The 23,467-nt window shown below is 42.0% G+C and overlaps 1 protein-coding gene and 2 non-coding genes across 7 annotated transcripts in view; 2 read left to right on the top strand and 1 right to left on the bottom strand.

The window, feature by feature from the left end:
- Positions 1–23,055, bottom strand: part of LMBR1 (limb development membrane protein 1) — a 201,578-nt gene extending 178,523 nt beyond the window's left edge. For 4 of the 5 annotated variants that reach the window (XM_032244893.1, XM_032244891.1, XM_032244890.1 and 1 more), the window contains exon 1: positions 22,782–23,037. Coding sequence is in view for 3 of the 5 variants with exons in the window: in XM_032244890.1 (XP_032100781.1) it covers positions 22,782–22,847 (66 nt within the window). In the remaining 2 variants the exon portion in view is untranslated. Of the gene's footprint in view, positions 1–22,781 lie in introns of all 5 variants that reach the window. The other variant, XM_032244888.1, reaches the window with a different exon arrangement.
- Positions 3,439–3,584, top strand: LOC116528091. Its single transcript, XR_004258851.1, has one exon. It is a non-coding gene; the product is annotated as a U4 spliceosomal RNA (small nuclear RNA).
- On the top strand, positions 18,830–18,933 carry LOC116528078. Its single transcript, XR_004258844.1, has one exon. It is a non-coding gene; the product is annotated as a U6 spliceosomal RNA (small nuclear RNA).
- Positions 23,056–23,467: the final 412 nt, after the last annotated feature.

Below are 23,467 nucleotides of genomic sequence, written 5' to 3'. Positions count from 1 at the left end.
AATACCTACAAATATTTACTACAGACACGTGAAGAAGGAACGAAAAGCTTAAGGCTCTTGGAAACTTTATATACTATCTTATTGTATAACTTCTGCTTGGAAACAAAAGGAAGACTAACATCAGAAAGCATGCTGAAAGACCAGAACATCCAGCTAGGCACAGTGGCTCACGCCTGTAATCCCAGTACTTTGGGAGGCCGAGGTGGGTGGATCATCTGTGGTCGGGGGTTCAAGACCAGCCTGACCAACATGGAGAAACCCCAACTCTATTAAAAATACAAAAAATTAGCCAGACATGGTGGTGCACGTCCGTAAGATCCCAGCTACTCGGAAGGCTGAGACAGGACAATCGCTTGAACCCGGGAGGCAGAGTTGCAGCAAGCCGAGAACACACCATTGTACTCCAGCCTGGACAACAAAAGCAAAACTATCTCAAAAAAAAAAAAAAAAAAGACCAGAACATCCTTTGGATGTCTAATCTCTCAGGTGATATACTTCCAACTATAATTTAACAAGGAAAGAATATAACATACGTACAGAAGTTACCCAAAGGAAAAAAGAGAAAAGAATCAAACCCTATCAATACAAAAAACCAGCAAAACCCAAAAGTAGACAGCAAGAAAGGGTAAGATGACAAACAAAAAAACTTTAAGACTAACAAAAAACAACAAAATGGCAATAGTAAAATCCTTCCCTATCAATAATTACTTTAAATGTAAATAGATTAAACTCTAGTAAAAGGCTGAATAGATTTTTTTTTTAAGTCCAACTACATGCTATCTTTAGATTTAAGGACACACATAGGCTGAAAGTAAAGAGATAATTAAATATTCCATGCAAAGGTAATCAGGAGAGAGCAGAGGTAGTTATACTTACATCAGACAAAAACTGTCACATGAAACACAAAGACATTCATCATTTCTCAATATAAAAAGGACGAGTTTTTGTTTACAAAAGGCAGAAATAAAAAACAAAATTTAGGCCAGGCGTGGTGGCTCACGCCTATAATCCCAGCACTTTGGGAGGCCGAGACAGGCAGATCACTAGGTCAAGAGGTCAAGACCATCCTGGCCAACACAGTGAAACCCCATCTCTACTAAAAATACAAAAAAATTAGCTGGGCATGGTGGCGCATGCCTGTAGTCCCAGCTACTTGGGAGGCTGAGGCAGGTGAATTGATTGAACGCGGGAGGCGGAGGTTGCAGTAAGCCAAGACTGCGCCACTGCACTCCAGCCTGGCGCCTGTCGACAGAGCAAGACTCTGTCTCAAAAAAAAAAAAAAAATTTAAATAGAAGACATTTTACAATGATAAAAGGATCAATCTACCAGGGAGACAGGACAATTATAAGTATACATGCACCCAAAATCAGAGTACATAAATATATAAAGCAAACACTGACAGAACTAAAGGGAGAAATAAACAACAGAAGAATAATGATTGGAGACTTCAATATCGCATTTTCAGTACCGAACAAAACATCCAAACAGAAGATCAATAAGAAAACAGAAGACTTCAATAACAGTATAGAACAAATGAATCTAACGACATATGCAGAACATTCTCCTCAGTGGCAGCAAACTACACATTCTTCTCAAGTAAACAAGAATCCTTCTCCAGGAGACATCACAGGACAGGTAACAAAACAAGCCTTAGCAAATTTAAGAAGACTGAAATCATACCACGTGTATTTTCTGACTATAAAAGAATGAAAACTGAAAGATTTACAAATACATGAAAACTAAACAGCACATTCTGGAACAACCACTGGGTTGAAAAAGAAAAAAAGGAAATTAGAAAATATCTCAAGACAAATAACAAAAACACAATATACCAAAACTTATGGGATGCAATAAAAGCAGCAGTAAGAAGGAACAATAAATTCATAACAATAAATGCTGACATTAAAAAAGAAGAAAAATCTCAAATAGCCTCACTTTACAGCTTAAGGAACTAGAAAACTAAGCCCAAAGTTGGCAGAAGGAAGGAAGTGGCAAAGATTAGAGCAGAAATAGATGAAATAAAAAATAGAAAAGCAGGGGGGGAAAAAAGCTAAGAGTTGCTTTTCTGAAAAGATAAAACTGACAAACCCTTAGCTAGACTAAGGAAAAAATGAGAAGACTCAAGATCAAATAAGATTCAAATAAAAAATGAAAAAGACATTACAACTGATGCCTCAGAAATAAAAAGATCAGGCAAGGTGCGGTGGCTCACACCTGGAATCCCAGCACTTTGGGAGGCTGAGGAGGGAGGATCACCTAAGGTCAGGAGTTCGAGACCAGCCTGACCAACATGGAGCACCCCTGTCTCTACTAAAAATACAAAATTAGCCAGGTGTGGTGGGGCATGTCTATAATCCCAGTTACTCAGGAGGAAGCTGAGGCAGAAGAATCACTTAAACCCAGGAGGTGGAGGTTGCAGTTAGCAGAGATTGTGCCGTTGCACTCCAGCCTGGGCAACAAGAGCGAAACTCCATCTCAAAAAAGGAAAAGAAATAAAAAGGATCATGAGACTACTAAAAACAACTATATGCCAACAAACTAGATAACCTAGAAGAAATGAATAAATTCCTAGAAACATAATACCCTACCAAGACTAAATAATGAGGAAACAGAAAGTTTGAACAAACCTGTAAGAAGTATGCAGACTGAATTAGTAATCAAAAACCTCCCAAAAAATAAAAGCCCAGGACCAGATGGTTTCATTGACGAATGCCACCAAACACTTAAGGGGCAATTAGCACCAATCTGTCTCAAACACCTTCAAAAAACTGCAGTGGAGAGAATACTTTCATACACATTTTACAAAGCCAGCATTTCCCTGATACCAAAGCCAGACAAAGAAGCCAGAAGAAGAGAAAACTACAGGCCAATATCCCTGAAGAATACAGATACGAAAATCCTCAAAAAAATGCTAGCACACTGAATCCAACAGCACATTAAAAAGATCATAAACCATGACTAAGTGGGATTTATCCCTATGATGCAAGAATGGTTCAATACATGAAAATCAATTATACTGTGGTATACCACATTAACAGAATAAAAGATAACAGTCACATGATCATCCCCAAAGGCAGAAAAAGGACCTGAAAAAATCAGCACCCATTCATGGTAAAATCTGTCAACAAACTACAAACAAAAGGAAATTATCTCAATGTAATAAAGTCCATGTATGAAAAGCCCACAGCTATCCTACTTAATTGTGAAAAACTAAAAGCTTTCCCACTGAGATCAGGCAAAAGGCAGAGATGTCCACTCTTACAACTGTTATTCAACATAGTACTAGAAGTCCTACCTAAAGCAATTAGGCAAGAAAATAAAATAAAAGGCATTCAAATCAGAAAGGAAGAAGTAAAACTGTCCATTTGCAGAAAACATAATATTAGATATAAAAAACCATTTAACAGTTTTTTAAAACCGTTAGAACTAATAAATTTAGCTTTGTACAGAGGCTATGATACTTCGTAGCCAGTCAGGGTTATATGAGATGTGATTATTGCCAATGGAAAACTTTTCCTGATACCCCGCCATGCTGACTTGCAATATGGTCAGCACTGGTAATTTTTGACAGTCTCTATGGAGACTGAATTTTAAAGAGAAAAAAGGCCGGGTGCTGTGGCTAAAGCCTGGGAGGCTGAGGCAGGCAGATCACGAGGTCAAGAGATCAAGACCATCCTGGCCAACATGGTGAAACCCCATCTCTACTAAAAATACAAAAAAAATTAGCTGGGCATGGTGGCATGTGCCTGTAGTCCCAGCTACCCGGGAGGCTGAGGCAGGAGAATTGCTTGAACCCGGGAGGCAGAGGTTGCAGTGAGCCAAGATTGTGCCACTGCACTCCAGCCTGGCGCCTGGCAACAGAGCAAGACTCTGTCTCAAAAAAAAAAAAAAGAACTAATAAATTCAATAAAACTGCAGGATAGAAAAATCAACATCCACTAATAAATTATCTAAAAAGGAAATTAGTTAAACAATCTCATTTACAATAGCACAAAAAAAGAATAAATTACCTAAGAATAAACTTACCATAAAACATTGATGAAAGAAATTAAAGGCTGGATTTGGAGGAAAAATGGCAGATGGGAGGCAGGACTAGATTGCAGCTGCCACTCGGACAGACAGCGGATGGTCCACATCACAGGACTCTGTGCAGAGTATGAGCCCTGCGTGGTAGACCTGCTGTGGCTCCATCCAGAAGAGGGGTAACAATCACTATAGCTCAGCTAGCGGGAAGCCACATCCTTAGAATAAGGGGGAGAGTACTACATCTGTGGAACACCCTGTGGGACAAAAGAGTCTAAACAGCAACCTTGAGCCGTAGGCCTTCCCTACTCAAATGACATAGCCTACCCAAATGAGAAGGAACCAGAAAAACAATTCTGGTAATACGATAAAACAAGGTTCTTTAACACCTCAAAAAAAAAAAAAATCACACTGGCTAGCCAGCAACAGATCCAATTCAAGAAGAAATCCCTGATTTACCTGAAAAAGAATTCAGAAGATCAGTTATTAAGCTAACCAAAAGGTACCAGAGAAAGGTAAAGTTCAATTTAAGAAAGTCAAAAAAACGATACAAGAAATGAAGAAAGAAATCTTCAGTGAAATAGCATAACTAAAAAACAATTAAAACTTCAGAAAATAAAGGACACACTTAGAGAAATGCAAAATTTTCTGGAAGGTCTCAGCAACAGAATTGAACAAGCAAAAGAAAGAACTTCAGACCTCGAAGACAAGCTTTTTGAATTAACCCAAGCCAACAAAGGCAAAGAAAAAAGAATAAGAATGAATTAAGACAAAGAAAATAAGAAAAAAATGAACGCCTCCAATAAGTTTGGGATTATCTTAAGTGACCAAACCTAAGAATAACTGCCATTTCTGAGGAAGAAGAGAAATATAAAAGTTTGGAAAACATATTTGGGGGAATAATCAAGGAAAACTTCCCTGGCTTTGCTAGAGACCTAGACATCCAAATACTAGAAGCTCAAAGAACACCTGGGGAATTAATCACAAAAAGATCATCTCCTAGGCACACTGTCATCACGTTATTTAAAGTTGAGATGAAGGAAAGAATCTTAAGAGCTGTGAGGCAAAAGCACCAGGTAACCTACAAAGAAAAACCTATCAGATTAACAGCAGATTTCTCAGCAGAAACCCTACAAGCTAGAAGGGATTGGGGCCTTGTCTTTAGCCTCCTTAAACAAAACAATTATCAGCCAAGAATTTGGATCCAGTAAAACTATGCTTCATAAATGAAGGAAAGATACAGTCTTTTTCAGACAAACAAATGCTGAATCTGCCAAGTTAGCAGGTGTAGCTATTCTTATACCAGACAAAACAGACTGTAAAGCAAGAGCAGTTAAAAAAGACAAAAAGGGACATTATGTAATGATAAAAGGTCTTGTCCAACAGGAAAGTATCACAACCATAAATACATATGCACCTAACCCTGGAGCTCCCAAATGTACAAAACAATTACTACTAGACCTAAGAAATGAGATAGAGAGCATTACAATAATAGTAGGGGACGTCAATACTCCACTGACAGCACTAAACAGGTCATCAAGGCAGAAAGTCAGCAAAGAAACAATGGATTTAAACTATATTCTGGAACAAATGGACTTAACAGATATTTACAGAACATTCCACCCAATTACTGCAGAATATACATTCTATTCATCAGCGCATGGAACTTTCTCCAAGATAGACCATATGATAGGCCACAAAACAAGTCTTAATAAATTTAAGAAAATTGAAATTATACCAAGTACTCTCCCTGACCATAGTGGCATAAAACTAGAAATTAACTCCAAAAAGAACCTTCAAAACCATGCAAATACATGGAAATTAAATAACCTGCTCCTGAATGACCATTGGGTCAACAATGAAATCAAGATGAAAACTTAAAAATTCTTCAAACCGAACAATAATAGTGACACAACCTATCAAAACCTGTGGAATACCGCAAAGGTGGTGTAAAAAGGAAAGTTCATAGCCCTAAATGCTTACATGAAAAAGTCTGAAAGAGCACAGACAATCTAAGGTCACACCTCAAGGAACTGGAGAAACAAGAAAAACCAAACCCAAACCCAGCAGAAGAAAGGAAATAACCAAGATCAGAGAAGAACTAAATGAAATTGAAACAAACAAACAAAAATACAAAAGATAAATGAAACAAAAAGCTGGTTCTTTGAAAAGATAAATAAAATGCATAGACCATTAGCAAGAATACCCAGAGAAAAAAAGAGAGGAAATCCAAATAAGCTCAATTAGAAACAAAACAGGAGATACTACAACCGACACCACAGAAATGCAAAAGATCATTCAAGGCTATTATGAACACCTTAGGCACATAAACTAGAAAACCAAGAGGAGATGAATAAATTCCTGGAAAGATATACACTCCTAGCTTAAATCAGGAAGAATTAGATATCCCAAATAGATCAATAACAAGCAGCAAGATTGAAATGGTAATTAAAAAATTACCAACAAAAAAAAGTCCAGGACCAGACAGATTCACAGCTGAATTCTATCAGACAATTAAAGAAGAATTGGTACCAATTCTATTCCACAAGATAGAGAAGGAGGGAATCCTTCCTAAATCATTCTATGAAGCCAGTATCATCCTAATACCAAAACCAGGAAAGGATATAACCAAAAAAGAAAACTTCAGACCAATATCCCTGCTAAACATAGATGCTAAAATTCTTAACAAAATACTAGTTAACCGAATCCAAAAACATATCAAAAAGATATGATGTTGGATGTAGGGATGGTTTAACATACGCAAGTCAATAAATGTGGTACATCACATAAACAGAATTAAAAACAAAAATTACACGATCATCTCATGATCTGTGTCAAAAAACACAGAAAAAGCATTTGACAAAATCCAGCATCCCTTTGTAATTAAAGCCCTTAGCAAGATCAACACACAAGGGACATATCTCTATGTAATAAAAGCCATCTATGACAAACCCACATCCAACATAATACTGAATGGGGAAAAGTTGAAAGCATTCCCTCTCAGAACCAGAACAAGACAGGGATGCCGACTCTCATCACTTCTATTCAACATAGTACTGGAAGACCTAGCCAGAACAATCAAACAGGAGAAAGAAATAAAGGGCATCCAAATCAGTAAAGGGGAAATCAAACTGTTGCTGTTTACTGATGACATGACTGTATTCCTAGAAAACCCTAATGACTCCTCCAGGTAGTTCCTATAACTGATTAATGAATTCAGCAAAGTTTCAGGATACTAAATTAATATGCACAAATCAGTAGCTCTCCTATACATCAACAGCGACCAAGCAGAGAATCAAATCAAGAACTCAACCCCTTTTACAATAGCTGCAAAATAAATAAATAAAACACTTGGGAATATACCTAACCAAGAAGGTGAAAGTCCTCTACAAGGAAAACTACAAAACACTGCTGAAAGAAATCATAGATGACACAAACAAATGGAAACACATCCCATGTTCATGGAAGGGTAGAATCAATATTGTGGAAAATGACCATACTGCCAAAAGCAATCTACAAATTCCAAACAATTCCCATCCAAATACTACCATCATTCTTCACAGAACTAGTAAAAACAATCCTAAAATTCACTGGAACCAAAAAAGAGCCCACATAGCCAAAGCAAGTCTGAGCAAAAAGAACAAATCTGGAGGCATCACATTACCTGATTTCAAACTATACTATAAGGCCATAGTCACTAAAAAGCATGGTACTGGTATATAACAGGCACAAAGAACAATGGAACAGAGTAGAGAACCCAGAAATAAACCCAAATAAAGCCAAATGATCTTCAACAAAGCAAACAAAAACATAAAGTGGGGAAAAGACACCCTACTCAACAAATGGTACTAAGTAAATTGGCAAGCCACATGTAGAAGAACAAAACTGGATCCTCATCTCTCACCTTATATAAAAATCAACTCAAGATGGATCAAGGATTTAAATCTAAGATCTGAAACTATAAAAATTCTAGAAGATAACATCAGAAAAACCCTTCTAGATATTGGCTTAGGAAAGGATTTCATGACTAAGAATCCAAAAACAAATGCAATAAAAGCAAAGATAAATAGCTGAGACTTAATTAAACTAAAGGGCTTTTGCAAGGCAAAAGGAACAGTCAGCAGAGTAAACAAACAATCTATAGAGTGGAAGAAAATCTTGACAATCTATACATCTGACAAAGGACTGGTATCCAGAACCTACAATGAACTCAAACAAATTAGCAAGAGAAAAACGAACAATCCCATCAAAATTGGTCTAAGGACATAAATAGACAATTCTAAAAAGAAGATATACAAATAGCCAACAAACCTATGAAAAAATGCTCAACATCACTAATTATCAGGGAAAAGCAAATCAAAACCACAATGCGATACCACCTTACTCCTGCAAGAATGATCATAATCAAAAACTCAAAAAATAATAGAGGTTGGCATGGATGCAGTGAAAAGGGAACACTTCTGCACTGCTGGTAGAAATGTAAACTAGTAAAATCACCATGGAAAACAGCGTGGAGAATCATTAAAGAACTAAAAGTAGATCTACCATTTGATCCAGCAATACCATTACTGGGTATCTTCCCAGAGGAAAAGAAGTCATTATACAAAAAAGATACTTGCACATCCATGTTTATAGCAGCACAATTTGCAATTGAAAAATGTGGAACCAATCCAAATGCCCATCAATAAACAAGTGGATAAAGAAACTGTGATATATATACATAATAGAATACTATTCAGCCATAAAAAGGAATAAATTAATGACATTTGCAGCAACCTGGGTGGGACTGGAGGCTATTATTCTAAGTGAAGTAACTCTGGAACGGAAAACCAAACATCACATGTTCTCACTCATAAGTGGGAGATAAGCTATGAGGATGCAAAGGCATAAGAATGACACAATGGACTTTGGGGACTGCTTGGATGATGGGTGCACCAAAATCTCACAAATCACCACTAAAGAACTTACTCATGTAACCAAATACTACCTGTTCCCCAAAACCCTATGGAAATAAAAAATTTTAAAAAAATAAAAGAAATGAAAGGCACAGAGAAATGGAAAGACACCCTATGTTCATGGATTGGAAGACTTAATATTGTCAAAATATCCAGACCACATAAGGAATTTACCGATTCAATGCAATCCCTATCAAAATCCCAATGGTATTTTTATTTTCTGAGATGGTGTCTCACTCTGTCACACAGGCTGGAGTGCAGTGGCGTGATCTCAGCTCACTGCAACTTCTGCCTCCCGGGTTCAAGCGATTCTCCTGCCTCAGCCTCCTGAGTAGCTGGGATTACAGGCATGCGCCACCACGCCCGGCTAATTTTTGTATTTTTAGTAAAGACGGAGTTTCACCATGTTAGCCAGGCTGGTCTCAAACTGCTGACCTCAGGCAATCCGCCCACCGCAGCTTCGCAGTGCTGAGACTATAGGCATGAGCCACTATGCCTGGCCCCCAATGCCACTTTTTTACAGAAATAGAAAAAAAAATTCTAAAACTCTTATGGACTGACAAATGACCTCAAATAGCCAAATTAACCTTGAGAAAGAACAAAGTTGGAGGCATCACACCTCCTGATTTCAAAATATATTATTACACAAAGCTACCGTTATCAAAATAGTATGGTACTGACATAAAGACAGATATATGGAACAATGGAACAGAATAGAGAGGCCAGAAATAAATCAATTTATGTACAGTCACCTGATCTTACACAAGGCTGCAAATAATACACAATGGGGAAAGAAAAGTATCCTCAACAAATTGTGTTAGGAAAACTAGATATTCACATTCAAAAGAATGCAGCCTTCTCTTATACCATACACAAAAATCAACTTACAAAGGATTAAAGACTTAAACGTAAAACCTGAAATTATAAAACTCTCAGAGAAAACACAGAGGGAAACCTTCACAACATTGGTCTTGGCAATGATTTCACAGATACAACATCAACAGTGTAGGCAATAAAAACAAAAATATAAGTGAGACTACATAAAACAGCTTCTGTACAGCAAAGTAAACAATCAACACAGTGATGGAAATGAGAGAAAATATCTACAAACTTTATATCTGAAAAGGGGTTAATATCCAAAATACATAAGAAACTCCCACAGCGCAAAAGTAAAAACAACTAATTACTTGATTAAAAAAACAGATAAGGACTTGACTAGACATTTTTCTAAAGACAAAAAACCAACATGTATATGAAAAAATGTTCAGTGTCACCAATTATCAGGGCAATGTAAATCAAAACCACAATGAGATATCACCTCACACCTGTTAGAATGGCTATTACAAAAAGGACAACAAGTGTTGACAAAGATTAGAGAAATCGGAACCCTCGCACACTGTTGGTGAGAATGGAAAATGACACAGCTGCTATGGAAAATATGTGGGTTTCTGAAAAAATGTAAAACAGAACTACAATATGATTTAGCAATCTCACTTCTGAGTATTTATCCTAAAGAATCACCATCGCAATCTCAAAGAGATATTAGCACTCCTATATCCACTGAAGCAATATGCACAATAGCAAAGATGCAGAAGCAACCTAAATTTCTATCAATAGATGGATAATGAAAATGTGGTATACAATGGGATACTATTCAGCTTTAAAAAAATTTCAAAAACGGACATTCAGCTGGGCATGGTGGCTCACGTCTATAATCCCAGCACTTTGGGAGGCCAAGGCAGGAGAATCACTTAAGCTCAGGAGTTCACAGATCAGCCTGGGCATCATAGTGAGACCTCATCTCTACAAAAAAATAAAAAATTAGCCAGGCATGGTGGTGGGTGCCTGTAGTCCCAGCTACTTGGGAGGCTGAGGTAGGAGGATCATTTGAGCCCAGGAGATCAAAGCTGCAGTCACCACATTCTAGCCTGGGCAAGACAGCGAGATTCTATCTCAAGGGCAAAAAAAAAAAAAAAAAAGGAAATTATACAATATGCAACCACATAAATGAATCTTAAGGACATTAACCTAAGTGAAAAAAGACAAAGGAAGACAAATAGTGCATGATCCCACTTATATAAGGCATCTAAAATAGTCAAATTCACAGACTGAGAGTGGAAATGGTGGTTCTCAGGGGCTGGGACAGGGAAGGAAATTGGGAGTTACTAATCAATGGGCATAAAGCTTCAGTCAAGCAAGATGAGTAAGCTCTAGAAATTGATGTACAACATTGTACCTACAGTCAACAATATGATTGCACACTTAAAAATTTTTTAAGAGGGTAGATCTCACATTAGGTATTCTTATTGCAATAAAATCAAGTTTAAAAAAAGGAGGACATGGCCGGACACAGTGGCTCACACCTGTAATCCCAGCACTTTGGGAGGCCGAGGTGGGCAGATAACCTGAGATCAGGAGTTCAAGACCAGCCTGGCCAGCAGGTGAAACCCGTCTCTACTAAAAATACAAAAATTAGCTGGGCATGGTGACACACGCCTATAATCCCAGCTACTCAGGAGGCTGAGGCAGGAGAATTCCTTCAACTCGGGAGATGGAGGCTGCAGTGAGCTGAGATGGTGCCACTGCACTTCAGCCTGGGCAACAGAGCAAGACTCTGTCTCAAAAAAAAAAAAAGAAAGAAAGAAAGAAAAGGAAAAGGAGGACAGAATAGGAAGATAGGAAAAATTATCACAAGTGTAATTAAAATGTCCAGTTTCCCCTAACCTCAAGTATAGAACTAGCGAGTGGTAAGATATACAGGGACAACTGTGAAAGTCAAAGCTTCCTGATGGAGCAGGAATCTCCTGTGGCTGCTATAACCAAATACCACAAACTTAGTGACTTAAAACAACACAAATGTATTGAGTTTCGCTGGGCTAAAATCAGCGTGTGAGCAAGCTCAGTTCCTTCTGGAAAATCTAGGAAAGAATCCATTTCCTTGACGTTTCTAGCTTCTGGAGGCCACCCACACTCCTTGGCTCGTGATCTCTCCTCCTTCCTCAAAGGGCATCACTCTCTGCTTCTGCCATCAAAACTCCCTCTCTCACTCTGACTCTCCTGCCTCTCCTGTAAGGACCCCGTGATCACACTAAAGCCACCCAGATAATCCAGGATAATTCCCCTTTGACGTACTCACATCTACAAAGTCCCTTTACCGATGTAAAGTAACATACGACAGGCTCCAGGGATTACCACATGGATTACCAATTTCAGGGGCCATTATGCTGCCTACCACAGAGGGGAAGCTGATTTAACCCAGGTTAGAAAAGTCGAATACAAATGAAACCTCTATCCCATTCCTTTTTGTTCTTCTGTGTTAGGAAATCACTTCAACATATGTGGGCTATTGGATTTGCTTCTAATACACCATTCCACTAGAAGACTTTACAACAATGTGAGAAAAGGAAAAGCAGCCCCTGACATCTGGGAGCTGGCCGAGTAATATCACAGTTGGGCCTTGGTGTTGCTGTAAACTGGCAAGCAACTCAGAGCAAGGCACACACCTGGGCCTTCACAGCAGACTCTTCTGTTGAACATAAACAAGTTCTGAGAACACCAGTATCAGACAAGACCATTTTAAGGCCATGATAGATAAAGACTAAACAAGACTGGCTAGGCACAATGGCTCAAGCCTGTAATCCCAGCATTTTGGAAGGCCAACGTAGGCGAATCACAAGGTCAGGAGCTCAAGACCAGCCTGGCCAATATGGTGAAATCCCGTTTCCACTAAAAATACAAACATTAGCCAGTCATGGTGGTGGGCATCTATAGTCCCAGCTACTCAGGAGGCTGAGGCAGGAGAATCACTTGAACTCGGAAGGTGAAGGCTGCAGTGAGCTGAGACAGCACCACTGTACTCCAGCCTGGGCAACACAGTAAGACCCCATCTCAAAAAAAAAAAAAAAAAAAGGGAGAAGACCACTCTAATCACTCCTCAACACAGGCAAAAAACATGAACATTGTCCAAATCACAAAAATGACCATCTCTCTATCCTGGCTAACATGAATGACTGTTGCTTCTTTACCAGTTATAGCTTTAGCCTTATTCCAGTCTTCTTTCCTTCTAGAAAAGATTTCTTAAGCTATCCAATTATAGAATTATTCCAGCTTGTTAACAACATCCCATACAGATCAAAGCCTCACTTCCTTAAACACTTCCCAAACTACCTAGTAGAAGCCCAAATCCTATTTGAAAAGTTCCTTTTGAACACCCACCTACTGCAACACCCCACAGTTCCCCATGAAACTCACTGCAATATGCAACAAGCCCAATTTGTCCAACTACAGGAGGGTTCTTGGTAGTCTTTGGCTGGAGGGCAATGACAAAGGTCAGAAAAGACTACAGACTCCAAGATAACTGCATTCTGAACTTACATGCAAGATTCGTGACTGGTTCCCATCTTCTGCCCAACTGCTATTCTCAAGTGGGAAGGACTACAGTTTTTTTATCTCTTGAACAAAGGGTAAGCTATAGAGTTGAGGGCACGACGCTGGTAGAAAACAGCAAGTTTGTAAACCACCTAGAGAGGCAGAAGGTGAAGGATGATTCCTTCTATCCCCATTATCTCCTCACCTCCTATTTGGCCTAAAAGGAGCCAACTAACTGGGAAGGTCCTAAAAGCTCTGTGGTAACAGTCCCAGTCTGGCCAGGCATAGTGGCTCATGCCTATAATCCCAGGACTTTTGGGAGGTAGAGGTGGACAGATCACCTGAGGTCAGGAGTTCGAGACCAGCCTGGCCCACTTGGCAAAACCCCATCTCTACTAAAAATACAAAAATTAGCCAGGCATGGTGGCAGCCACCTGTAATCCCAGCTCCTGGGAAGCCTGAGACAGGATGATCACTGGAACCTGGGAGGTGGAGGCTGTAGTGAGCTGAGATCACGCCACTGTACTCCAGCCTGGGTGACAGAGCGAGACTCTGTCTAAAAAAAGAGTCCCAGTCAACCCCAGAATTATTACAGCCAAAATATTACAGCCAAAAGGGGTCCCAAAAATATTACAGCCGAAAGGGGAGCTTAAGCCATACCCAGGATAAGGAAGAATTTAGACTGTGCAGCCAGACTAGGCATGGTGGCTCAAACCTCTAATTCCAGCACTTTGGAAAGCTGGAGCAGGAGAATTACTTGAGGCCAGGAGTTCAAGATCGGCCTGAGTAACACAGCAAGAACCTGTCTATACACATATGGCCAGGCGCGTTGACTCACACCTGTAATCCCAGCACTTTGGGAGGCCAAGGCAGGTCAGGAATTTGAGCCCAGCCTGGCCAACATGATGAAACCCTGTCTTTACTAAAATTTCAAAAAAATTAACGAAGCATAGTGGTGGGCGCACGTAATCCCAGCTACTGGGAGACTGAGGCAAGAGAATCACTTGAACCCAGGAGGTGGAGGTTGCAGTGAGCCAAGATCGTGCCGCTGCACTCCAGTCTGGGCGACAGAGTGAGACTACATCTCAAAAAATAAAAAAAATTAGCCAGGTGTAGCGGTGGGTACCTGTAATCCCAGGGACTCGAGAGGCTGAGGCACAAGAATTGCCTGAACCTGGGAGGCAGAGGTTACAATGAGCTGCGATCATGCCACAGCACTCCAGCCTGGATGACAGTGAGACTCTGTCACAGAAAAAAAGAAAAAAAAAAAAAAAAAAAGCCTTGCAGTGGCTCACACCTGTAATCCCAACACTTTGGGAGGCCAAGGTGCACAGACAGCTCGAGCCCAGGAGTTCAAGACCAGCCTAGGCAACGTGGTGAAAGCCAGTCTCTACAAAAAACACAAAAATTAGCCAAGTGTGGTGGTGTGTGCCTGTAGTTCCAGCTACTTGGAGCGCTCAAGCAGGTAGATCTGTTGAGCCTGGGAGGTAGAGGCAGCAGTGAGCCGTGCTCGTTCCACAGCATTCCAGTTTGGGTGATTGAGCGACACTCTGCCTCAAAAATAATTTTAAAAAGAGTTACAGCCTAGAAGGTGGCAATCCTGATGGCTGAGCAGCATTCTCCCACAGAGCACAAAAACAGGCACTTCAAGAGAGGATAGAACAGGGATCTATGCTGAACAGGTTGGCCAAGTATATCAATTTAACAGGTTATAGGAGGAGCTAGGAATATGCACAAAGTGGGGAAGGTCATGCACATGCAGGCTGAATAACATGTATGTTACATATTGTCCGTGTTCACCTGGGGGTGGAGACTTAACATCTAAATGCATTAAAATTAGGCCCTGCAGTCAGGTGGTGAAGCAGGGATAGGAAAGCACTCAAGTGCACACCTCTGTAAACTGGCCACAACCAGTTCATGGTTAGTGCTCTAGTCAGGAGAAAGTTACTGAAATCAGCCTCTTGTCCAATCAAAGCTGTAGTTATGGCTTATGGAACAGGGGAGTGAGGGTCAGCTAGTCAGGGTCTAGCAGGGATGAGCTGCAGTTATCTTAATATTGCTTACCTGGAGGCCACTGCTTGCTTAGCTGCTAGATAAAAAGGAACACCTTGAGCAGTAGAACCATGTTTATTAAAGTGTAGGGGGTGCTTTACTTAACCTTTGCCTGGCAATGGCCCTACATCTTGTTTATAGTTTGGTATTTTATTGCCACAAAGAGTTTGTTCCCTCAGTCTTTTTTTTTTTGAGACGGAGTTTTGTTCTTGTTGCCCAGGCTGCAGTGCAGTGGCGCGATCTCGGCTCACTGCATCCTCCGCCTCCCGGGTTCAGGCGATTGTCCTGCCTCAGCCTCCTGAGTAGCTGGGACTACCGGTATGTACCACCACGTCCAGCTAATTATTGTATTTTTAGTAGAGACGTGGTTTCACCATGTTGGCCAGGATGGACTCGATCTCTTGACCTCATGATCCACCCGCCTCAGGCTCCCAAAGTGTTGGAATTACAGGTGTGAGCCACAGCGTCCAGCCTGTTCCCTCAGTGTTAAGATCTCTATTTTAACATTAATGCTGGTTAGTTGCTGTATTTAAGCCACAAAAGGGAGTGGGTATAATGAGGCATGTCAAACCTCCCATCCCATCCTGGCTGGGAACTCAGTTTTTAAGACTGCCTGGGATCCCGTTAGCCAAGAGAAGGTCTACTCAGTCAGCTGGCAGTCTTAGGATTTCAGAGTTAGCCCTCAAAAGAAAGGAATGGATCATTACTACTTGATATTAATAGTAATAAAAACGATCACTAAAGCAACAAGAGAACTATGAGATATTCATTATTAACACGAAACACAAAATCATTACATGATTAGCTCAAAATGGATCAAAGACCTAAACATAAGAGCTAAAACTATACAACTCTTAGAGGAAAACCTTCTAAGGATTTCCTTAGAAGGAGCTGGTGATTAGTTCTTGGATATGACATTAAAAAAAAAACCACAGGCAACAAATGAAAAAAACAGATAAACCGGACTTCAAAATTAAGAACTTTTGTGCATCAAAGGACACTATCAATAGAGTAAAAAGGCAACCCTATAGGATGGCAGAGAAGTGTTTGCAAATCACACGTCTGATAACGGGTTAATATTCAGAATATATAAAGAACTCCTAAAGCTCAATTAACAAAAATCAAGCAACCCAATACAAAAACAAGCAAAGAACAGATATTTCTCCAAAGAAGATGTATATATAGTGAATAACCACATGAAACAATGCTGAACTTCACTAATCATTAGGGAAATGCAAATCAAACCCACCATGAGGTATCATTTCACACCCATTTAAAAAAAAAAACAGAAAACAATGTGTGTTGGTGAAGATGTGGAAGAACTGGAAATCTGGCTTGTTGCTAGTGGGAATATAAAATGGTACAGCCTCTGTGGAAAATGGTATGGCAGTTCCTCAAAAAATTAAACACAGAATTACCATACGATCCAGCAATTCTACTTCTGAATTGAAAGAAGAAACTCTAACAGGTATTTGTACACCCATGATCACAGCAGCATCATTCACAATAGCCAAAAAGTAGAAACAACCCAGGTTAATTGATGAAGGAATAGATAAGCAAAACATGGTATTCACAACAAGAAAGTATTATTCAGCCTTGACAACTTCTGGGCCAGGCACGGTGGCTCGTGCCTGTAATCCTAGCACTTTGGGAAGCCAAGGTGGATGCATCACTTTCGGCCAGGAGTTCAAGACGAGCCTGGACAACATAGTGAAACCCCATCTCTACAAAAAATACAAAAATTAGGCCAGGCACAGTGACTCACACCTGTAATCCCAGCACTTGGGAGGCCAAGGCAGGCAGATCACCTGAGGTCAGGAGTTCAAGACCAGCCTGGCCAATATGGTGAAACCCCAAGATCACGCCATTACTCTCCAGCCTGGGCAACAGAGCAAGACTCTTTGTCCAAAAAAAAAAAAAAAAAAATACAAAAATTAGCCAGGCGTGGTGGTACATGGCTGCAGTCCCAACTGCTTGGGAGACTGAGGCAGGAGAATCAATTGAACCCAGAAGGTGGAGGTTGCAGTGAGCTGAGATCGTACCACCGCACTCCCGCCTAGGCAACAGAGACTCGAAAAGAAAAGAAATTCTGACATGCTACAATATAGATGAACCTTACCTTGAAGGCATTATGCTAAGTGAAATAAGCCAGATACAAAAGGGTAAATACTGTATGGTTCAACTTGGAATTGTCAGATTCATATAGGCAAAACCAGCAGCTGGAGAGAGAGAGAGTAGGGAATGGAGAGCTACTGTTTAATAGATATCAGGTTTCAGTTGATGAAAAAGTTCTGGAAAAGGATAGTGGTGGTGGTTGCACAACAATGCAAATGTACTTAATGCCATTAAACTCGTATATTTAGATGTGGTAAATTACATGTCATGTATATTTTATTATGATAAAAAAGTTTATAGCATTATGTAGCAAAATCAAAAGAATTAAATAACGTTTAAAATTGGCAACAAGTCTTAGAGGAAAAGCAAGTATTTACAGTCACTCTAAATATAAATAATTTGAGAAAGAAATGCAAAGACTGGGAACCCTGAGCCTGGTCACTGTCTACGCTGGTTCCATAGAAGACGGAGTAGACTCAACCAGCCAGGGGTGCCGGGTTGAGGGAAAGAGGGGTGAAGAGAGTCAAAACTAAAAGAACTCTATCATCAGTACAAAAACTGTGTTGTTTTCAGGAGTAGACAAATAAAGCTCTGGACTATTTTAACATAAGTCCCTTTCTCAATCCAAATTCTAGAATATCTAATTAATTAAAACCAAAGCCAAAGAGCAGGAGGATCACTTGAGCCCAGGAGACAGGTCTGGGCAACTTGGTGCGACCTTACCTCTACAAAAAATTTTAAAATTAGTCAGGTCTGCTAGTGCACACCTGTATGATTCACGCCTGTAGTCCCAGCTACTTGGGAATGTAGGGCTCTAGGACTCTACAGGGTCGTGGGGTGTCCCTTGTGCTATGCTGAGGTGCAGGATCCAAGAAGCAAAGAGACAGGACACTGAAGAATTGGTGAAGAGCATCTGGACTTGGGGGGCCATGCCACATGTGAGCAGAGATCAGTGAGAGCCCCAAATGCCCAGGAGCATCTGTATTTATTAGGTACAAGCAGGGGGCAGGGTCATGAGTGAGGTCATCATCTATAGGTTTAGTAATAGGACATACATAATCATGTGAGTTACAAGCGAGGGTGCCACCCCATTATGTCACTTGGGCAGAGAGGTGGGCCATGCACAGTAGGGGGCCGTGCCATGCGCAGGAGTAAAGGGTCACGTACAGAAAAGGGGTCCACCCCATTAGGTCACTGAGGCAAGGCGGGGGCCATGTGCAACAGGTGTTGTGTGTAACACTTCTTATCTAGGGGCTGGAGACTTCAAAGGATTTCTAATAAAAGGATACTGTAAGCCAATGCAGTGGGAGCTGACAGACCTGTGCTCTTCTCTTAAGATATTTATGAACGATACAGAGAAGATTAGCATGGCCCCTGCGCAAGGATGACACGCAAATTCGTGAAGCGTTCCATATTTTTGTGATACTTAAATGATGCAATAAAAGACCTATTAATTTGGAAAAAAAAAAAAAAGATATTTATGGAAGGAGGACTTGAGCTAGCACAAAAGGGAGAAAGGACTGACAGGGTGTACAGCCGCCGTGGCTGGTCACACCTGAGGAGTTCTCCCTCGGTTATTTCCAAGATCTCAGGCCTGAGGCCTACTTTTCACAGGAACTGGATGCAAGGTACTACAACTCCTTTATCAGAAGAGGCTCTTGCTTCAAGCCTGCCATACAGCGTATGCCCTTTTAGGCAGGAAAGCCACCACCTGGGTCTTTGGTTCTTGTCCTGGTTTGGCTGTTTTCCCATGTACTGCTTCTGTTCTGTGACTGTTCTAGGCATTCCTCCTACTACAAACTACTATATAGTTATATAAAAGGATTCTATAAATCAGCACTAAATGTGTCAGTACAGCTCCAACTACAATACCTATCTAATTATATAAAAAGATTATATAGAACTAAGTATGCTAGATATAAGCGCTAGATATATGTAAGCAGTAAGTTACACTTAGGCACTAATTCTATAAACTAATATAATTATATATAAAGGATTATATAAAGGAAAATAGCTAAGTAATAACACTATAAACTAAGATATTCTTCAGGCACTAATTGTGCCTGGGGTCTAAACAGTTCTCCTTCCTCGGCGCCCATGGGCGGTGTTACCCACAGCGAAGCTGAAGTGGGAGGATCACCTGAGCCTGGGAAGTCAAGGGTGCAGGGAGCCATGATTGCACCACTACACTACAGCCTGGGATACAGAGTGAGACCCTGTCTCACAATAAAAAGTAAAATAAAACCAAAGACAAATAGATAAAATAGCACAGACTCTAAAATTAAACCCTATGAATATAGTGTTACCTATCTATGACAAAAATCAGAAATAGTGCTGGGGCAATTGGACATTCCTGTGGGGGAAAAAATATGACTCCTACCTTGTACCATACACAAAAAATAAATTATAGATATACTGCAAATTTAAATGAGAAGAGTAATTCAATAAAGCATTTAGAGAAAAGCACAAGACAACATCATAGTCTTAGAGTAAGCAGAGACTTCTTAACTGGGATATAAAAACTACTCAAAAAAGGCCAGGTGCGGTGGCTCACGCCTGTCATCCCAGGACTTTGGGAGGCCAAGGCGGGCGGATCACCTGAGGTTGGAAGTTCAAGACCAACCTGACCAACATGGAGAAACTCTGTCTCTACTAAAAGTACAAAATTAGCCGGGCAAGGTGGCGGCGACTGTAATCCCAGCTACTCGGGAGGCTGAGGCAGGAGAATCACTTGAACCAGGGAGGCAGAGGTTGCAGTAAGCCAAGATCGTGCCATTGCACTCCAGCCTGGGCAACAAGAACAAAACTCCATCTCAAAAAAAAAAAAAAAAAAGAAAAGAAAAGAAAACCTCAAAAACATTTTAATAATAAATTGAACATATTAAAATTAATAATTTCTGTTCATCAGATCATTAAGAGAGAAAAGCATCGAGTGGGAAAGAAATATGTTTAGTATGTATATCTGACAAAGAAATCATAACCATTTGTATTACAATATAAGTTATATTGCAAAGATCTTGCAAATCAATATTTAAAAAGATACACTTAATTTTTAAATGGGGGGAAAAATTTGACCCTTCACAAGAGATTTCCAAATGGATAAAAAACAAATAAACAGGTACTCAAATTCATTAGTTATCAGGAAAATGCAAATTAAAATTATTCGTATGATAAACACTATAACACACTTGCTAGAATGACAAAAATTAAAAAGGACAGAAAATACTAAGTGTTGGTAAAGATGAGAAACAACCACACCTCTGATACTCTCAGTACTGGTGGAGGTGTACACTGGTACAACCACTTTTGAAAACTGTTTAAAAATATCTACTAAAGATGAACAAACTCTAACCTAGGGATTTCATTCCTAGGTCTATACCCAAAAGAAATGCACAAACATGTCCACCAAAAGCTATGTACAAAAATATTCATAGCCAGCCAGGTGCAGTAGCTCATGCCTGTAATCCCAGTACTTTGGGAGGCTGAGGCGGGTGGATCACCTGAGGTCAGGAGTTCAAGACCAGCCTGGCCAATATGGCGAAACCCCATCTCTAATAAAAACAGAAAAATTAGCTGGGTGTGGTGGTGTGCACCTGTAATCCCAGGTACTAGGGAGGCTGAGGTAGGAGAATCACTTGAATCCAGAAGGCAGAGGTTGCAGTGAGCCGAGATCGTGCCACTGCACTCCAGCCTGGGAGACAGAGCGACACTCCATCTCAATTATATATATATATATATATGGCCAAAACCTATAAACTACTGCAGTGCCCACAAATACAGTAGTGAGAATGAATTATAACCACAAACAATACGGAGAAATTTCACAAACATTGTAAAAGAAACTGGACACAAAAGAGTATATACTTAAGATTCCATTTACATAAAGTTCAAAACTAATCAAAAACTAATCTATGGTGTTAGAAGCCAGAGCAACGTTTACCCTTCATGGAGGAGAAAGTACCTAGAAGGGGGAAAGGAATAGGTTTCTGGGATGCTAGTAAAATTCTGCTTCTTTTTTCTTTCTTTATAATGGTAGAGATGAGGATTCACTATGTTGCTCAGGCTGACCGGTCTCAAACTCCTGGTGGATTCGGGAGTACAGAGGTGTGTTTAGTATAAAATGATCTGAAGGGTATGTTTACCATTATATGAACTTCTGTGTATTTTAGCTTCAATTATAAAAATTAAAACTAAATTTGTACCAAATTCCACTAACCCAAATTCCATCACCTCAGACTTTATATGTCCTCTTTATTCAAAGTACGACTTCCAAAGTGATTCTCAATTTTCAAGATCAGTAAGTACACAAATTAGACAATTCTAAAGCAGAATTTTTTTCACCGGGAACCAAGAGTGTGACTGAATCGTAGAGAACTTAGGAGGGGTAAATACAAATATAAAAAATGGATATATTTTACAACAGTTGTGAAAACAGATAAACCCAATTAAAATATATTCTAGGTGCATCACAAAGATAAAACCATCCAAGTAGACTTTCCAAGGTCAAGTCTGCTTCCTGACCCTTGCCAACAGCACACACGTGGGCAAAAAAGGAAGCTGCTTCCATAAGAAGTTGCTTCCAGAGCAAAATGGACTTTTGCTGAGGTCCTCACGCCCATCAATAACCAATATTCTCACCCCCCACGGGAAGGTTTGGAACTCAGTCCACGTGGGGACCGGGGAAGATGAAAGAGGCACGGAAGCGTGAGGCGCCGGCGGCCAGGAGGTGTTGACCCGGACAAGGTGCCTGGGTCCAAACGCGAGAGGCGGGCGGGCTCGGCACAGCCGCGTCCTTCCCGGACCCCCGGGCCCACTCAGGCTCCGCGGGACGCCTGCGCATCCACCTGCCGACCTGGCCCGGCGGCGGAGCGCGGGGGCGCGCACCGGAGGGGCCGCGGTCCGCACCCCGAGGCGCAGCCCCACGCCCGCCCAGGAAGGAAGCCCCGGGGTCCCGGAGCGCGGCGCGCCCCACAGCCCTCACGGCGGGCAGGGAAGGGCAGGAGCGGGGCCGCGGGGCGGGGCGGGGCGGGGCGGGGCGGGAACCGCGGGAGCGGGAGGGGGCGGAGAGGCAGTGGCTTAGCCGGGAGGGGGCGGGGGCAGGCGGGGCAGGGAAGGGGCAGCGAAGGGACGGGGGGCCAGCGCCGTGGAGGCCGGGGCGCGGGCCTGAGGGGGACGGGTCCGGGGGCGGGGACGCAGGGTCCGGGGGCGGGGACGCAGGGCCCGGGCGGGAGCGCGGGGCTGTCAGGGCGGCCTCGGTCCCCACGCACCGTGGACTCCCGCACTTGGCTGTGGAAGTGCTGCTCCCGCGCCGACACCTCGTCCTGCCCTTCCATCCTCCTTCATGCCCGCCGCCGCGCCGCCCGCGTCCGCGCGCTCCGCCGCACCATCGCCCGCCGCCGCAGGGTCTCGGACGGCCACGCCGGGGACCGGGGCCGGCACGGGCCCGCGAGCCGCGGTTGGAGCAGGGACCGCGACCTCGACACCGGGCGCCGCCTCAGCAGCCTCAGGCGAGCCGCTCAGGCTGAGGGAGGGCGGGCGCCGCGCAGCCGGGGGCGGGGCGGGGGCGGGACAAGAAGGGGAGGGGGCGGGGCCGGGATACGTCAGACGAAGTGCGCCGACGCGTCAGAGAAGCGCGCCTCGCCGTCTTCCGGGCGGGTCTCTGGGCCAGGAGCGCCGAATGGGCGGGGCCTAGCTGCCGCGGGGCGGGGCTTTGGGCCACGCCCTCAGGGGCTACCCCAGCCCGGGAGGCGCCGTCCTGGCGTCCCATGGGGACGGGGAACGCGGCGGGGGCCCTGAGACCTCTGCCACCTGGCCCGGCCGTAGTCTCGGAGTGCCTGCTCCTCACAGGAACTAATTATTTATGACAGCTGCATGGTGCCCCTCCCTCAGTACTCAGTGCTTAGCACCCAGCACCCAGCACCACACTCAGCCTCAGAGGACCTGGGCAGAGGCA

This window comes from Sapajus apella, unplaced genomic scaffold (genome assembly GCF_009761245.1).
Source record: "Sapajus apella isolate SASKATOON/1434 unplaced genomic scaffold, GSC_monkey_1.0 scaffold56, whole genome shotgun sequence".
Taxonomy (NCBI): Eukaryota; Metazoa; Chordata; class Mammalia; order Primates; family Cebidae; genus Sapajus; species Sapajus apella.
Note: the sequence above shows the minus strand (reverse complement) of the source record. Positions and strands in the feature narration are given on the sequence as shown.